This window comes from Corapipo altera, unplaced genomic scaffold (genome assembly GCF_003945725.1).
Source record: "Corapipo altera isolate COAL_440 unplaced genomic scaffold, ASM394572v1 44, whole genome shotgun sequence".
Lineage (NCBI taxonomy): Eukaryota > Metazoa > Chordata > Aves > Passeriformes > Pipridae > Corapipo > Corapipo altera.
The window spans coordinates 19,801,749-19,820,861 of NW_020884880.1; the positions used below are offsets into that span (position 1 = coordinate 19,801,749).

Below are 19,113 nucleotides of genomic sequence, written 5' to 3' on the forward strand. Positions count from 1 at the left end.
TTAAGATCAGGGATACGGATGCCAGCAGGAGCTCTGGAAAGTCCCCGTGTCCCAAATGATATGACTGGGTCTTCTTTCAACTGGTAGGGAGAAGGAGCCCTCCGAGTTGGCCGTTTCCTCTCGACCTTGAGCCTTGCCCCCAGCCCCGGTGCAGCTCCGGGGCCCGGCAGCGCGGGCGGGTTGCTGTGGCCGGTCCCCGCCTCAGCGGGAAGCAGGCGCAGGGATCCGGGCTGCACGTCGGGGCTGGCCCCGACGCGCTTCTGGTGGGAGAGCCAGACCTGAGAGGGGCTGGCCTCTAGCAGATGATTGACACCAAACTGGGTGAGGTTTCATGTTAAATGAAAAAAAAAAAAAAAAAAAAAAAAAAAGAAAAAGGGCGAGCGCAGGGGAGGGGGTGACTGTGGGAAGGGGGAGAAGGAACTACTGTAAGAGTAAGAAAGTCCTGCCCAGCTGTTTGCGAAGTTTAAGATTTCCTGTTTCCCCTGCAGCGCCGAAGTGAAGTTTTCAGTGAGTCACCCGCGGTCCCGAGCAGCGGAGCCGCGCAGCCCCGCTCCCCGCCGGCCCCGCCACCGCCGCCGCGGCCTCCTCGCCGCCCCCGCGCCCCGCCCGCGGCTCGCCGGCCGTGCCGATCCGGCTCCGCGATGACTCCCCGGCTGCCGAGGAGCCTGCGGCGGCTGCTGCTGCGCCTTTCCCTCTGGGTCCTCATGGGCAGTTCGGTCCCCGCTGTGCTCCGGGGTAAGTGCACGCCGGCCCGGGCTGCCTTTGACAGCTGCTGGGGCTGGAGGCAGCAGCGGAGCGGGGCGGGAGGGGGGCAGGAGGCGAGGGACAAGCGACAGGAGTCCGCCGCGGGAGGCGGGGGACACGGTTGCTAAGTTTTGAGGCTGGAAACATTTCGGGAGCGTGTTTGTTGATGGCCCTGAGGGAAAGTAAGCGGGGAAGAAAGGACTCAGAATCTCGGGGTTTCGCGGCCAAAGATGAAGTCCGTCCATGGAGGGAAGAGGGGGGCGAAAAGAGCGGATTTGGCAGGAAATCAGCAGAGTCTGTTCGGGCCGAGGAGCCCGGAGAGGGCATCTCGGGAGCTGCCTGCTGTCGCCGGGGGAACGACCGCCCGGCCCTGCCTGCAGCTGCTGCGGCAGCTCCCGCACCTGGTGCCGGCCCGCACCGTGTGCCCGCAGGCGGCGGGACCCGCGGCCCGCGTCTCCTGAACCCTTCGGAGCAGCTCTCCCTGCACAGCCACGGGGACAGGGCTGGAAGGTGCCTCGGGTGGACATGGCTTGAGCCGCTGCGTGCCGGCTCTCCAAGCCGAGGGCCTGTGCGTGGCCAGAGAGCCCGCTCCTCGTGGATCTGCAGTTGGTTACCAAAAGCTTGGTTTTCGTGTGAGTTTCTGCCAACAGCGGAGTTTAGCCCGTGACTGTGAGCAGTTGGACTGAGTAGCAGTCATTCCTGTAGCACTGACTGCGCATGTTGACTCACTCTTAATGACACTTTACATTCCTTACTCTGCTTTTACCAAGGCATCCTTAGATAGGTTTTTGAGGTTGTGGCTTGCAGTATTCTTCATATCATAATTTATAATGTACTAAGAGCTTAAAATTCTGCTGTAAAAACAAGATCCCTGCCCTGAGGAGCTTTCCTTCTCTGTCCTAGTAGTAGTTACCCTCATCTGTGAACTAACATCTGTAACAGCAAGGTTAGGCCCTAAATCATGTTGCAGCACAATGGTGAACCTAAAGAGAGAACAGCAGATTGCAGCAAAACTGCATCTGAAACACCTTTGAAGAATTAAGTAGATTTCTGAGATATCTTGTGATATCACATCTGGTTTTAGTCTTCAGGTAAGATACACAGACAACTGGGCTGCTACCAATTTTGCTCTGTGCCCTCTGATTCTCCCTTTTGGTCCATTCATGGTACATACTGATCTCAAAATTGTGGCTGAAACATAATAACATAAAGCGGGTAACCCTTGTATAACTGCTGCCATTAGCTATGTGCAGTTATGAATAACTTCATGCTTCATTGATAATCCTGTCAAAGTCAACAGGTTTTACATACCTGCAAAGTTATTCATGGAAGCTGAGACGAAGAATTGTCAACTTTATATTGTAACTGTGATAAGCATAAGCAGGTCTGGTTTAGTGTGACTTAGCAAATTAGAAAACTGAATATTCAAAACTGCTAGCTGCGAATAGGGAACCACTCTTGTAAGAGAGACAGATAGTTAACTAACTGTTGCTTAAAAAATACATAAGCAAGCTTGGAGGAACAGATAGGTAACTAACTGTTCCTTTTAGGCACGTAGACAAGTGTTAACAAGAAAGCCAAAAAATATGTCTTACACTTAAGTAAAATAAATGGTATTGTAATGTGTGCTTAACCATTTAGTTTATCAGCTACTAACCACAAAAATGTAAGAGCGTATGACATCTATGAAAGAATTGCTATATAAGCCCACCCAAAATGTGAAAAAGCAGAGGTATATTTGTGGAGTTAACCCTGTGTCCTCTCCACCAAGGTGTTAATAAAGATACTTTGGAGGAAAATCTGTTTGTCAGTCAATTCCTTTGAATCAAAGCTTAGGGCAGAAGAAAAAAACAGTGTAAGAATAAGATACTGTGGTGTCCCAAGGCCAAAAATTATTTTTTTTTTAATTTGAGGTGTGCAGCTTCAACTAGCGATTACTTTTATTTTACCCCAGACCCAAATTTTTGCAGATTCCCATTGCAAAAAAACTTTAAATGAATATACTCCACTTTTGTTAATCTTGTGTTATTTATTATTGTACTTTTTTTTCCCCCCAATCAACCAGTTACAGACAGTCTCAAACTATAGGTAGATTTTTAAAAGCGGACATAGCTTAAAAGGTTGTTCTTCTTTCTTGTCATAGGTCCTGTGAGGAAAAAGTATGTAGACTGGCTCCAATTCAGAATTTTTCATACTGATCTTCATTTGTGCCGTACAATAACCAAAACTGAGTAGACCTGTTGTCAAATAATCTATCCTATAGCTCCAAAAGTTGTTCTAATAATCACCATAGGATTCTATTGTGATTATGACAGGCAGCATTGGTCAGAAAACAGCAGTTCTGTGGGACATAAAGCATGAGGTTTGGTTGGTAGTCATTTGACATTGAAATGAAAACTGTAGCTGCCAAATGTTTTGGGGAAAACAAAACAGACAAAAAAAAAAAGAGCTACTTACTTCGTAGTTCAGTGAGGTTGAAAAAGGAGAGATATCAGTCTCAGAAGAGCTCAATTCTCTGGTAAGCCTACTGACCAGCTGACTTTTGTTAGATAGGTCCCAGCCAAAATTTCATTTTAATGTTCTTCACAGAAAAATATTAAGCAGGAATGTCACATTCCCATAAAGACTCTGGACAAACCCACAAGTTCATGAACAGGCTTAATAGGAATAATCTGCTTTGAAAAAGATGCTCTCATGTCCTGTACTACAAACAAAAAATTAAGGGGTTTTTCCATAGAGTAAAGGTGTGATTTTTTTGAATGACTGTGAATGGTATATTGAGCATTTAATCAATAAATGGCAGTGCAAACCAGCAGTTGCCCACATAAGAAATTGATGCTGCTGTGTTCAAGTGAATATCAATCTGTAATTTATATTTAGATTATCATAAGCAGAAATTTGTTTCTTGGAATCATCTGTGTAATAATTGTTCATCTCTGAACATCAGGAACTTAATTTTTCCATTCAGCCAAACTCTACTTACCTTAGTGTCTCTTTCATTTTTTTAAAGCTATATCATATTTAGTTAATTTTATAGTGTGAAAATCAAATTTAAAGTTTCAGTTATTTGCAAGAGGGAAGTAGGAGAAAAAACATCTCATAACATGATAGAACATGTTTATAACATGATTGAGTCTAAAATGCATTCCTGCCCCCCATTAAAACTGGCAATTTTTCAGGTATTTCAGGAGATAAGTAGGAATAGATCAGAGATATCATTTAATTTTCTTCTATTTATGGATATCCTTGAATTTTAAGGCTTTTATACCTAAGACTTTGAAAAACATTTTTATTTAATTGCTATTTTTAGGTCCTTGGCATTAACATGCTTCTGTAATATTCAGGTGGTGAATTCCATATAGGAATGGTTTCTATTAAAAAATGATGAGCTGGATCTTAAGCTGCTGCAAATGAATATATTTCCATTAGCATTAGTAGAGTTACACAGAGTTATAACAGGTTTCCTGAAACAGTTTCAGAAGTAATTTCAGAAAAAAGGGTAATGGGATAATTCAGATTTTTTCATATTCGTAATATTTTTTCACTTACATTTTGTGAACACTTACTTTTAGATAACCTACATTTAGCCAAACAACATTGCTTCAAAGTTAAATGCTCCTTTCTGGGATGAATTGTTAGTTTCAGAGTCCTGCAATGGTCCCCGATAAAAGTTGTCACTGTGACAAGGTTAACTCAGAATTTAGGAGCAAATATGGTGTCAGGTTCTTACCAGAAGAAAAATTCCTGATGGTTTAGTTTGTGGGGTTGCTTTGTGGGCTTGTTTTCTTCAAAAGCTTTTAGGCAGGAGTTGCTCTTTTAAGGGGAAGGAAAAAAGCATAGTATTCCTGTAGCACCAGTTTTTGGAGTTTCTGATGCTTATATTTCCTCTGCAGGATATTTTTACGGTGATATTTCTTGCATTTGTAGCATAGGAACTTTTTTGTCAATAACATATGTATGGGCTGTATGTCCTTTTCTAGCATTCTCTGTCACTTCTTAGAAGAACTGTGTCTTACTTTCAGTATAGCCAGAATGAGCAAAACCAACTAATGGGGGCTAACCTGTTACTCTTGGATTTTGCGTAGCAGGGTGCACTTGTATCAGCTAGGTATGAAATATTATCACAAGTGCAGTGACAGATTTTGATCTGAAAGTGATCCATGCAATCTCCACAGTGGCTGACGTGGCCACAGTCGAGAGTTGGTGGTACAGTGAAAGGCAAGGCTACCAGCCACCTTTGTGTTCCTGGGATCAGCAGGAGGCAGGTGAGCTGTTACATTCCTGATCTACACATGGTTCCCACAGCCCTTCTGACACCTGGTGAGCTTGAGGAATGAAAGGATGTTGTGAGGCAGATGGGAGACCAGTAGTGCATCACCTCCTTTGCCACATAGGAGCCCTTTGACTTGGGGGAAATATCCAGGTAGGCACATCCCAGGGAGATTAGATAGTCTGTGTTGCCAGAGCGTTGCAAACTCAGTAAAATTGACTAAGAGGTCAACCAGTCTGTGCAGATGTTGGAGAGTACAAGGGATTTCCACCATGATGTAGTGGAGAGCCAGCCCTGATAAAAAAAAAAGAAAAAGTTGGCTGAGTCCTAGTCAAAGAGACTTAGTGCTGAGATTTTGGTTTACTTACTGGGTCTTTAGCCTTAAACCTTCTTGGTGTTAGAAGGGTTTCTGTTTCTTTTTTTTTTTTTTTTCCCTACAGGATAATGAGGACTGTTTTTTAAACTCTTAAGAATAAAATAAAAGGTGATGACAAAATACTTGCGCTTTTTTATGAAATCTAATTCTGGAAGGTTAAAATAGACTAAAATGAATCATAAAGAGTATGCTTTGGTTTTGACAAACAAAGTCCTTTTGAAGTTTAACTTCACTGGCAGGTAGAAGTGATAAGTGTTATATTAAGTAACAGTGGAGAAACTTCTTACTACAGGGGATTTTACAGCAAAGGAGTGGGCACACACACTGGGACAGAGCATTATAGTTAAGGCAAAAGCTACTGATCTGTATGCCACTGTAAGCAATGAGTCAATACTAAATATTTGCAGAATTGGGTTCTCAGTGACCCATCTGAGTCTTCAACAGTTGTTTTTCGTATTATGTCTTCATATGACCTAATGACACAGCAGCAGCACTGGCATTGGTTGAGTACCACCATTTATATCACATGCCATCCTTTGTGTGTGTCCATCAGCTTCTAGGGATTTAAGCAGAATTTAGATTAAAGCATGTATTAAGAGGTCTGCCCTGCAGTTCATACGGATTAATGTCCATTAGTTTGCATTGCTGCAAAGTTTAGCAACTGTTTTAGATTTTAAGAAACAGTAACATTGGCAGTGTCAGGGGAAATACTAGTTGTTGGTTCATCCATGTTTGTGTGTATTTTTTTTAATATGCCATTTCCTTGCTCTTTCTCTTGCTGTGAATGCCATTGTAATTGTTACAGCTGGAACTACCCATCTTTTTTTCATATGGGTTTTTAAGCCTTTTCACCTCTGGGAAGATTGTCTGGGGAAGGAGGAGTTTTCCTTTGCTCAAACAACTGGTATTTAGAAAGAACTTCCTGCTGGCATTCATCCCTGAGTTAATCTGGTTAGAATTAGAGTTGGTTGAGAGTTTTTGACACTGTTTTTCATGGGAAAATGCTGATTTGTCAAAACTGAAACAATTTGTGGAAATGTACCAGTTTCCATTAAACTTTCATCAGGAAACCTTTTCTTTTTTTTCTTTTTCTTTTTTTTTTTCTTCCATAGTCCACAGCGGAATTTCTGATATAGAAAGATAGAGAGAAAAAGAGCAATAATCATTAATCAATAATTAGAATAATCACTGGTCAATGGAAGAAAGGCAGGCTCAAGTGCGTGGTCTGACTCACAGAATTCACAGTTGAAACTGGAGCTCCCCCTACCCACTCTCCCCAGGATGTTGGAGGGCTTTCACTCTCCTGCTGTGCATGCATGCACAGACATCCCCACACCCACCACTTCAAATGATTTTGGTTTCACTCTGGTTGTGAATATGAAAATGTATGAAATGTTGAAGCACTTTGTGGGGCAGGAAAAACATTTTCCTGACAGCGTTTTTAAAGCTGACCTGTAGCCATGTGTTCATTTTCTCCTTGTTGGGTGGGAATGGCAGTGCTCTGAATGATTGGTGTCTTCTAGTCTTTGTTTCATATCATAATAAAAAGCTGTATTCAGAAATTTCTGTCATGCAAAGGAACCACAGTTTTGATTACTAACAGTCCTCGCAGTCTGATTCCAGGATTCCGGTTCTCCACTCACCCAAAGTGGTATTTTTTCAAAAATTTGACTGAAATTAGTAGATTTCAGGAACAGATAGAAGAGTCTGCTTCCTCTAAAGCATCCTTTAGCTTACAACCCAGCAGGTACATCACTACAGTGACACCTGGGATTAACATTGTGCCTTTGAATCTGGCAATCTGAAACCAGAGGCATTAGAAAGCTGTCTTCTGTTTCCTACTATCCTCCGTTTGTACCCCACAGCCCACACCCTCAAACAAGCTGTTGCTCTTCTCCAAGGTTTTAAGGCAAAAAGGAAAGATTTATCAAGTAGCCAAAGCCATAAGTTCAGCCAGTGATTTGAAAGTCACACCGCATTTTTTATAGCTTGTTTATAGGGACCATTAATACAAGTTTTGAAAGATCACCTCTGCCCTCTGTGCAGCTGATCAGTTCCTCCAAAACATTGCCTGTGAGCTTCATTTAATGCAGCATTTAAGCTCATTTAAAAAAAATGGTCTATGCAGGAGACATTAGAAAACCTATATTTTGTTCCCAAGGCTGTGGTGGCTCTGTCAGGGCTTTGAGACTTCCTTCTGTTAGAAAAGTGAATTTGAACAGTACACTCAGAGGGCAGCGGGAAGGTCTCACAGTTTTACTCCTCAGAGCAACATTTTCCAAGTAAAGACCCAAGCGTGGTTCTTACGTGCCTGGGGCACTTTAACAGGTCTCTTTAAAACATAGCATTGTGCAAGTGGAACTCATGCAGGGCCAGACTGTCAGCTGGCATAAATCAGCTTACCCTGTTGAAGACAAGGAACCTGCCCTGATTTATACCATCTGAGAATCTGGCCACAGAATAAATAATAGGCAACTGTATGTTATGAGGCTGTAATTCCTTCGAGAGGGCTTTTGTGGTATCAGTCTTGCAAGAGCCAGAGCGATCTGGTTCTCTTTCTTGGAGCAAAAGAGTAGTTTGCCTGCAGTTTTTTGAAGTCCTCAGAACATTAGGAATAGGAGATTTCAGACAGTCAAGGGAAAAAGGATGATTCTAAACTTCTTGTAAGGTATCATTAAGTATTTTTGCCCAGAAAGAGTCACAGGAGGAGAATTTTGGAGGATGCAGATGAATTGATTTGGGATAGGTAGTCCCCAAAAAAGAAAAATATGTAAGGTTCTCACTGAGACCAAGCCTTTCCTTTAAAAACACTTCTGTACATTTCCTAAGCTGTCAACTACCTCAACTGAAGCTCTCTCATCACTGATAAGCTTCTAGTGCTGGTGTAGTTAATAAGGAAGAAAAGTGGAGAATGGGAAATGAGGACCAAGGGGCAAACACCTCCTCAGAACGTGGATGTGGTTTTTAATTTTGTTTAACGTTTCACCCAGAAGGGGCGTAGGTGAGCTGGTATTCATTGTATTGACTTAAAAAGAAAAGGGGTTCGGTTAGATTTACCCAGTATTGATCTGTAGTTCTCCTGGGTCTAAATATTTTAGGTGTGAGATACAGGTCAGCCAGCTCCCTCTGTTTTTAATCCTGCTGTGGATTCTGCCGCCCAGAATGGAATTAAGTTTATCATGGGTATACGTCACCTGTTGGCATGGTTAGATGGTGCCTGGGGCTTTTGGATGATAATGTGGCAATTTTGTAGATTTCATCTCAGTAACTAATATAAGCACATCTTTAATGTTGCTGTACAAGAGGCTGAACTTTGAAGCAGACCACAGATTATTACTAATGGTTTATCACTTCTGGTTATTTCCAGGGAAGGAAGCAGAAGCACCTGTCTGGGATTCATGTGTGTCTCGAGATACGGATCTGGTCTGATCCCTGAGTCTAATTACTAGCTTAGATACTACTGACAACTCGTTATATGAAATTGCAGTACAGCAGCGGTTTGGATAGCACAGCTTCAGCAATAGTTTCAGAAAGGTCTTAGTGCTCAAAGGGAGATGAAATTTCTTACCACTGCGGCTGCTCCTCTGGTTTTAATGTTACTTGGCTGTCCTGACCAACTTCCATAGTGTTTGGGAGCTCTGTGGCTGGAGCAAATCTGAAGTCATAGTTACATCAGGACTTAGCGTACCTTCAAGTGCTGCAGGATGGTTGTGTGTGTGAATAACTTCTGTCCATTAAAGTGCATGCTTGGGGAAATAGGATAGATGGAATTAAATCTTTTTCCCTTTCCATTTTTTTTCTCCAACTGTATAGTCTCTTAAAATATTCCTCACTATGCAGTTAGTCCATTGTGCAAACTCAGGCTCCACTTTGGATGCTCCACTCTCAGCTCCAGAGCTATCTTAAGGTTTCCTGTAACATGAGTGGGTAGTGATTTCAGGGTGTCCCATTCTTCTTGAGTATAGAGAGAGCGCAGGAATGAAGAAGTAAATCTTTTCGTGTTTCACTAATGGGAAGAATTTAATGAGATTTTGAACAGCAGAGATTTGTCAATCTGCAGTCAGGAACCAATGAAGATTTCAAGAGAATAGCTGTGGTGGTGGTTGATCTTTTATTTCCTTCGACTGGCTCTGCCTGAAAACATGCAGCAATTACTCTTCTTATTCGTCTCTGGCGTACAAGGAAATCTATGATTCTGCAGTGACTGTGCTGTGGCAATTGGCCAGCTGCCCTGCTGTGTCCCTTCTACCTCCCCACAGCTCCCATTACCAATTTTCATGGTTGCCTTGCTTTCTTTTCCTACAGTGGTTAGAGCTTTTGCCCTGAAAGTGGGAGACCCATGGTCATGTCACTCCTCAGCCTGAGAGTAGCTAAACCCCTTCAGTGAAGGGTTCTGGAATGAAGGATCCTTGCTGGTTAAGATAGGGCAGGACTTTAGAGGCAGCACTTTGCAGAGAAAAGGCTGACATGTGCGTGTGTGGTCCCCCAAAGCATGTCACAGGAGAAGAAAGCCTGTTCCCTGATGGATTCATTCATTATTCCAGCCCCTGCAGGGTGGCTGATATTCTCTCCAGGGAGTTCATAGCACAACAAAGAGAGACTTTACATACAGAATCTTTTTTTCCTTTCTAAACTGAAAACAACCATTTCTCATCCCCATGAAAAGATCAGAGGGGACCATGTAATAATCATGACTTCGTAAGCCTCTTTATTTAAGCTTTCACAAAGTAACTAGGTCACTGATACATGCTTCTGGGCTATTGAATTTTCCTTCTTCCCCTCAGTCTATTCTTCCATTTCCTCACCCAGCTTTACCACAAAGGGATGCCTTAAGTCAAAAATCTGGGAAGCTGATCCTTTTATTGTGTTTGTAGTATTTTCATCTGGTATGTACAGTGCCAGACCATCAGGCTTTCAAAGCTATCATAGCTCAAGTTTGCACGTAAACAGGAATACTACATTGTCTGATTGTAACTAAAGCCATATCTGCTCTATCTTTGCTCTGGGTGATAGATATAAGAAAACATTAAGCAGGAAGAGATTGATAAACTACTCTGGAAAAGAAAATACAACCAAAATGTGTTTCTTTATTTTCGTTTTTCTTTCTCCATCAACTTCATGTTCACACACTCCTTACTTCCCATATTTGATACCTTTACCTTGAGGTTTCTGCCTGGCTGAGGGCTTTGCTGTTCCCACTCTTCCCTGAAGCCACAGTGATATCATGAATATTAGTGCAAGAAGAAGCCTAGGGCTTCTTGTAGGTATATGTTCCCTGCCTTTAATGTGTATAAAGGAAAATAAAAATTATTCAAATTAAATCACCAATATTCCTGAATTGGGATTCAGAATGAGAACTTGGGCATATCCCGTTGAATTGTTTAAAAATATGCAATTTTTCAAAGAATCTGTATTAGACATGAAAGCTCCTCCTATACAGACTGGAGGTGATTAGAGGCTCCTTCTTTTGCATGGGAGGAAGAGACAAGATTTGTTGGTCACTTATAACTACAGCTTTTGCATCTTGGCCTATGGTTAAAGCAGTGAGCTAGGAAATGAGAAACCTCTTACTCTCTGGAGACCCAAACAGTTTCATCCATTGTATTTTGGATGCCACCATTAAACTTCACTACAGTTATTTATATTAGTATTTTCACAGTTTCAACTAGTGCTGCTTAAGATGGCAAAAAATAATGCAATGATGTGTTACTTACAGTTTTTATAGACAGTTATAAAACTTGTGGCTAATGAACAGAGATTGTTTCAATACTTGTCTATTGTGATTTGGAAATTGAGGTTCAAACAGAGTCATAACCACTGTTCTTTCTCAATAGAAATTCTGGATTAAAGCCCTCAATGCATCCAGAAATTTTCATCAGCCTCAAACACCCTGTCAAGTTCAATAAGACATTAGCACTTTTTTTCTTCCCTGTTTTTCTCAGGTTAAGAGGCTGTGTGCTATGATCTTGGTGAGGTGCAAGGAAGCTTTCATAACTTGCCACTGTTTGATCATTTAAGGCCTAACTCTTTCCTCGGTTGTCCACATATGTATTATTCATGGTTCAATGAATTCGTACATTCCCTAACTAGGATTTTTTGTTCTGGTGACTTGTAGTATGATTATCAGGTACATACCTACTGGTGGTTTGAAGTCAGAAATATGTGGCCTTCTCATGGGTGAAGGTGGGTAACAAATGCTAGAAGCAAACCACTAATTATTTGAAATATCTTACCCTTGAAAGTTAATGACAAGGCACATTTACCACTATCATTACCACATTCCTAGAAATAGAAAACACTGACACCTGCTTTTCCAAGCTGTTGCTTAACATAAGTAGTTAGACTACCCATAGAATCACTACTTCTCCCTTCAAAAGGTGGGTTTTGATTTAAGTTTCCATTTTGTGCTTTTGAAACTGAGATGTAGTTTGCTTTTACCAGGGATCTATTGTCCTTAGCTCTGCAGATGGTAGGGAAGGAGGAGGTCCTCTTTGTTTAGGGAACCATGCTGTCTTTTTAGCATTTTCAGATAACAGTTTAATGTTAAGGATTGCCTGCCTTTTCAAAATGATGGATTGTTGTGGTTTTCAGCATATGAAGAACAAAAGAATTAGGAATAGTCACTACAGCTGCTATTCTGTGCCTGGGTACAGTTTTGGTCAGATATGCAGGCACTTTACCATGCCTTAATAAGGTACCACAAATAACAAACACCAGTAACTGGGAGCCTTTGCCCCAAGGAAAGGGTAAAGTAATGCAACCTAGCTAAATCTGCTCTGCCAATATGCTAAGCTGTGGGTAGGGGAGCTCACATGGAAGTTTACTGCTGTTAGTTGACGAAAAACAACGTGTTAAGCTGTGCTAACTTGATACGTTAGACTCTCTGGGGGAGGATATTACGAAAGGTGAACAAGATCCTTTCCAACAAATGAAAACTATAGGTGAATGAAACCACTCCAGAAACAAAGTGTGCATTTTTAACAAATAGGGTACTTTTGTTATTAGAGCCCTGCCAAGGGACGTGATGGACTTTCCAATGTGAATCTCTAAATCAAGACAGGGTTTTGCTTGTTAAACGTATATCCAGGTAAGTTAGGGCTTTGCAAAACTGACTGAATGGAATAGCTTCACTTGCAGAAGGCCAGACTGGGAATATCATCCATAGAGTCACAGAGGTCCTGTGACCTATGAGTACGTGATACAGCAGGTTACCACCACCAGGATGGTATCACTCACATCCCTCTCAGAATTAAGACTAGCATCTCCAGAAATAATAAACAGTTAAGCTGCTCTGCTAACTAATGCTGTACAGAGATATTTCAAATATGCATGAGTTATAAAATTTTACATCCAAGGAATCAAAAAAATGTCTCTATTCCTACGGAACACTTTCCTCTGGTATAGCCTAAGCTACTACTGTGATTGGAAAGCTTCTGTTTTCTTTTATGAGAACACTTTTAGAAACATGCTGTGTTCTACATGAGTTCAGTATTTGTGAAAAATACCAAAGTGACAGCTTTAGAGAATGAGCTGCCCATGTCACTGAACAGTTACACCAGAAACCATAACAAAACATGCAACTGGCTCTTGGTATTTAAAGGGATGCTGAGTGGTTCAGCTGCTATGACCATGTTATGCACAGCCTCCGCAATGACAGTTGTTGAAGTAGTTTTTTCATGACATAATTACTAATCCACTTTGCATTTGATTAAAATGATCAAGGCATATTGTAGAAGGCTTTAGACATCCTGCAGACTATCGCTGATTTCTAGAGTTGAATAAGTGCCCTCCAGATGAAGGATGATGATGTGCTATGACCAAAATCCAGAAACATTCAATGACTCTAAACTGTTAAACATCAGCGAGTATAATTTGACATGGCAACACTCAGAAATCACAGATTAGCATCTGTTGAAGGTCTTATCCTATTAAATTTAACTAGTATATGTGACAGTAAACATCTTCTATCCTGCAGTAGCAGAATGAGGAACATTATGTTGTGCCAGAAATGAACTTCACCATTTAAAAGTTTATGAAGTGTCATCATATTTTGCTTTTCATAGTTCTCAGTTGTTAGAAAAAAAAATGGTTGAAGTAATTGGATGAAGTTTGAGATATTTGGATGAAAATTGAGAGGCAGTGGTAGGTTCTGAGCTGCTGCTTGATACCCTTGCTCTTCTGTTTCGGTCTTGTCTCTTCCCAGCTTTCTTTTCAGTAGAAGGAATTGTTTTGTAGACACTTAAATTAGTTTTTCTAAACAAGCTTTTAAGTATATATGCTGTCTTGAAGTCGTGGTGAAAGATTATGGTCTTAAGAATGACTAAAGATACAGCTTGACAACTGAAATAGGGGATTTACAGTAATAACAACTGTATCTAAAGCATCATGGCTGGGCTTCGGGAACGAAGATTTGGGAAAGGTCTCTACCCATGTTTACATTACCCATGTATCTAAAGCAACTGGGAGGGGAAAACCCTAGAAAACCAACTCCATGTGTACATTTCAAATTTACAATTTTATTTTGCCTCATCATAAACAAAGTGTAAGAGCCTGCAGTCTCTCACACATCTTCAGGCAGGTAGACTAAACATTTTAGACTGGCAAGTCCCTTCCTGCTGAGCAGCACCTGATGTGGGAATGTCCTCACCTTAGATTGTAATGCCAGCCCTGCTGGGGGCTGGCTGCTGCAAGCAGTGAGTAATGCATTTTTGTATGGAGTGAGAACTGTTATATTCCTACATGCAAGTTTTTTAGTGTCCAGGTTAATTTTTTAATGTGGGGGCTTACCTGCTGGACCATGCACACAGATAGAAGCAATTGTCTTTAAAATACTCAGTTTTATAGTATAGCGAATTGATTGTTTGCATGTGATTTAGAAATAATGGCAAAGATAAGGACCTTTCAGTGAACTATCAAGAGACGGATTTAGGGGTAAAATTATTATATATATATATATATATATATTATATGAAATAGCTACTTATTTCAGAATGGGCAGGTTTCACCCATGGCTTTTATTTCACCTTAAGCCCAGTAAAATTTCGACCTCAAGTAGAAATGAAGGAGCTGATTATTTGTTCCCTTATTTTAGCAGGATGGTATTGCCAGCTAGTGATTCACAGTCTCAAAGGTAACTGGAGGGAGTCATTTGCAAATGCTTTAAAAGGAACAGCTAATACCCGTGGGGATATGTTAGCAAATTTGGCAGATAAAGGGGATGTTGCTTTGTTGGGAGAGATACTTCTTTACCAAGAAATCTGATAACTCACTAGCAGCAAGCCACAGCAGTAGGATTTCTGCAACAGAAGTCAGCAAAAGAAAGCTTTCCTGGGGTTGAATATCATTAGAAGTGTGTGTTTTTATGCACAGGCTCTTTTCTCAATACTCAGTATACAAGTCCCATTAATAGTTGTGGAAGTTAGATACATCTATCAAGATAACATATCCCCAGGGTATTAAATTCTCTTATTCTACTTCTTTGCATGTAACTTGACAGAGACAAATATAACCATCCAAGTTACTGAATTTGAGAAGGATGTGTATTTTTCCTTAAATCTGTTCAAAGTGATTCTACTCCTAAGGGATTACATTCGAGTTTAACTTTCCTCTGGTTTACTATTTTAACTGAGCTGATGGATTATGAAAGAGTAATTTCTTTTTAATACTGTTTTCCTGAATCTGTCATTCAAAACTTGCTGTGTGGGGACAGAATGGTTCATAAACATTGTTTTCTTGGAGGAAAATGGCTTCTCACAGTAAAAAGGAGCTCTGAACAGAGCTTCCACATAAACATGTTTGCCCATCAGTGACTGACAGAGGAGCCTCTGTATATGTTAAGGATGTGGACTTGTTAAATGAGACTTTTTACTTTGAAAGACTAAGAAGGGTGGATTATATTCAGGTCTAGAGAAAGAAATTGCATGGGATTCTGTTTTACCAGAATCTCTAGATTATTTTGTAAACTAGTACCATAGTTGGAACATCCTCTGGTCAGAGGATGTACCTTAACTTAAATCCAGATCTCTCAAATATTCCTCAAGTTTGGACGTCTTCAAAAAGCTAAATGAATTTAGGTCTTTTATGCTCCTTACATTAGTTAGTTGTCTTTTTATATTAAGCTTAAACCAAAATCCCCAAATCTTAAATTGTGACTAAAAATTTTGCATGCATAACATCCTTGTTTTTGTTTTGTTTCCTTATTTGTTTGTTTATAGCTGGAAGGGACAGATAGTGGCAGTGAATTCACTTTAAAAAATCCTGCCAGTATCCTCCTTTTATCTTGAAAAACAAATATTTATAAATCCCTCTGAATCATGTAACTGTGTAACGATTGCAAGTTTGAAAGCACAGTTGTCTGGTTAATCCATTTAAATGCTTATTTTGATTGGGCAGCTGTGAGTCTTTGTGTGCACACAGCTTCTCCGCGTACTTACTGGTGTGTTATAAAATGCCACGGAAATTCTGGTTTGGTTCAGTTGCACCGGTGTACACACATACAGTTTTTTGTTGTACGGGATAAAGACTCTTGCCATGCAGACCTCATCCTTGCTTATGGTGGCCTTAAGAGCTGTGGCTGAAGCCAGTTTGCTCAGTCACTTCCAGCCCTGGCTGTGTAGGTTGCTGAAATCATGCTGAAAGAATGTGGGTTCTGGTTTGAGGCACAAAGCACCCCCTAACTCATGATTTGAACATGCTCCAGCAGTTGACACAAAAGGTATACTTGTGAAGGGCCAATACAGAGGTTCAGTATGGAGTTGTGCATGGAAAAAGAGTGGGGAACCTCAGTTCGAATTCCTCTGCCTAGGTAAAATTAAAACACTGAACAGCAGTCCTGGAATTTATATGCTCCAAACCATGCCATTGTACCTAAAATCTTATTATGTCTTACTTATACCGTTTGCGCCCCTTATGCTTCATAATCATGAAGTATTTCCTACCTGTCAATGTGACATTTAAGCCGATATTTGAACAGATGCAGCCCATTCCAATTACTGTGTTATATTTTAAGACTGCTTTTGATTTATTTTTGCCTTGTGTGTTTGGTTTTTTTTAATTCCAAGTCTATTATTTAGGTTTGGCTCTGTTTGACTAAAGTTTTGTTCTTTGGTCCACAGGATTTTTTTTCCAGTTTTCAGAAAAGAAATTGCAGAATCAGACTCTTTGAAAACAGAGATACAAGTTGCAGTTCAGCAAAAGTTTCAGAGCAAAAGACAAAATTTTTGTGTGGTTTTGCAGAGCATTTCCTGAGAGTAGTGGTAGTGTCAGGTAAATGTTCGTCAGATTTTTCCCCCAATGCAGAATTGGGGTGACTGGTTGAATTTTGTTTTTTGTGTTCACAGTACAGAACTGCAACAAAATCAGATGTTTCACATCAGACAGAGGTGCTTCACAGTACTCCTTGTCCATTCTATGTCTTTCCTCTTGAAAAAATTATATTCTAAAAAAAAATTATATTCTAAAATTTTCCTCCTGAAAAAATTAGGTTCTAAAATCAAGACTCTTTCTGACTCTTGCAGCATCCTGTGAAGAGGAAGCATCTCCTCGTTCTCTGTACAGCTGAAGAAACAGCCACAGAGAGTAGTACCTGTCTTCTCAGATGTCTCAGGTGTCTATGACTTGAGACACCAGAAGTCCTTTTTCTATACTTTGAAGTCAAAATAACCTGCAATCTAGTTTCCAAGTGGATTTAAACAGCTAGGAGGCCTGAGGGGCTTCTGCAAATATTTCTGGGGAGAAACATCGATCCTTGGAGTGCTGCCCAAAGTATAACCCGTGCGGATGAGTCCTAAGCAAGTCCCATCTGCCCTTGCAGTGATGATGCCTGGCAGAACAGACTAACTACAGAGCCCCCGTTTCCTCTCTTGGAAGGGCTGTGACATCTCCTGTCTCAGGGCAAGTAACATTTGAAACTAGACTGTAGGATTGGAGATAGCAGCTAACAACAGGTTCCCCCATGTCCCTGGTGCGCTGGGCAGCACAATCTTGCCCCAGAAGTAACTGCAGCCATGGATCCTCTGAGACTTTTCTGTGCCTTCAGCAGTGCTACTGCTGCTGAAATATGCAGTTTTTCATTACCCTAGCTGTGGGTTGCCACTCCTCATACCACATTCTTCATTGTGTTTGTGTTGTCAGATAGACGTCTAGACTGGAGAACTCTTCTGGGTCAAGTTGGCCTTTGGAGGGGGAGGGAGGTGTGGTAAGGTGCAGTCTAATTCCTCTGTGAGGGAAGAGAAAATGCAATGAGGGATGTGAACAAATAATGAGCAGGGGAGTATGACTGCTGTTTTTTGCAAACTGGAACTGTTTGTGCAAGTATTTCTCTATGGCCTCACCAGACAGAAAGAGAAAAGGGAAGATCTTTTGTGTTCACACTGCTTAAGAAACAAATTAGTAATTTTTCTTAAAATGGTCTGAAGACTTCTCCATGAGGCAGACAATTGTTGTTCTCAAAATATATGTTTCCTTGCATCAAAAAGGAACAACTTTAAGATATCAGAAAAGGTGTGTGAGTGTGAGGGGGGCTCTGCTGTGGCATCCACAAAGGAGGGATCTACTGAGGGCTCTGGAAAGCTACATGTGGCAGGAGCCTTTCAGAAGGGAGGATGGGTATGATCTTCTGGCTTCCAAACCTGCGAGGAAAGTGTGTGTTGGTAGTTTTAAGGGGATATTTGTAAAGCAAATAAAAATTAAAATTAAAAGCATAAAATGGGAAATACAAGAGTGATACTTTTTCTGATTCACCAAGTAACCTAGCTGTATCAAAGGGAACCTGGGGGAGTCAGGCATAACTTTAAATTTCCTGTTTTGTGTGATTTGTCAGTCTTAATGTCTGTGCTTCATTTTCACTACTTTAAAAAGCAAGCAAAATTATGCCCCTAAACTAACATATTTCATAACCTTTCCTGGAGGTTTCTCTGAGACCAGGGAGGGTTTGCTAGTGTTTACCAGTCTCCTCAGTGAACAAACAGTATTAATAAACATCTACTGGTCTTTAATAACTCTTTTTAATGCACAGCAGCTGCTTCTAGATATTATTTACAGAGTTTTCTCTATGTTTTAGTTACCATAGCCTGCTCTTTTGAATACAATGAAGGACATACATTTGGCAAGAGTTTAACTGTAGCAAGGGTTAACTTTAGTAGGAGTTAACTGTATTTTCAGGAGAAAGATTTGGCTTTTTGCCACCTGAGTTGCTGCATGCTGCCAGTGTAGAGAACAGTCTTCAAATAATTTCCATTTTGCATTTGGAAGCAATGATTTTTTTCTGTCTCTCCAGCCTTCCTTATTATTGTTGAAAATGCTGCAGGTAGATAGTATGAAAGCTTTTTTTCACATACAGAATTCAGACCTCTTCAGCTTATAGTTGATTTAAAAGTAATTGAGTAAACCACTACAAATTTGTGTGCTGTAATTCTCAACTTTGAGACTGACTAGACTTGTTCCTAATGCAACCTGTATCAAGGTAAATCAGCTTTAAAAGGATTTGAAGGATCCACATGTAAAACTTTAAAACCTTCACCCCTTTAATTTAGTGCATTAAACTCGTGTGTGTATACCAGGCTAGCACTTAGTTACTTGAAGCTGTTTGGAAAGTTAAGCAGGATGAGACCGTATACTAAATATGAGTAAAGCCCCATAAGAGTGTCATTTGTGAGTGTTTGGCCAAGCATGTTACTATTTTTGATTTCTGTGTGTCTTTGGTTGTGCAGTGGTCTGTGGGAGC

General features: G+C 40.8%; 1 protein-coding gene across 1 annotated transcript in view; it reads left to right on the top strand.

The window, feature by feature from the left end:
* Positions 1–423: 423 nt before the first annotated feature.
* Positions 424–19,113, top strand: part of TGFBR2 (transforming growth factor beta receptor 2) — a 59,650-nt gene continuing 40,960 nt past the window's right edge. Inside the window, exon 1 of the mRNA XM_027639346.1 lies at positions 424–735. Within this exon, the coding sequence (XP_027495147.1) occupies positions 642–735 (94 nt within the window). The 5' untranslated portion in view covers positions 424–641. The remainder of the gene's footprint in view (positions 736–19,113) is intronic.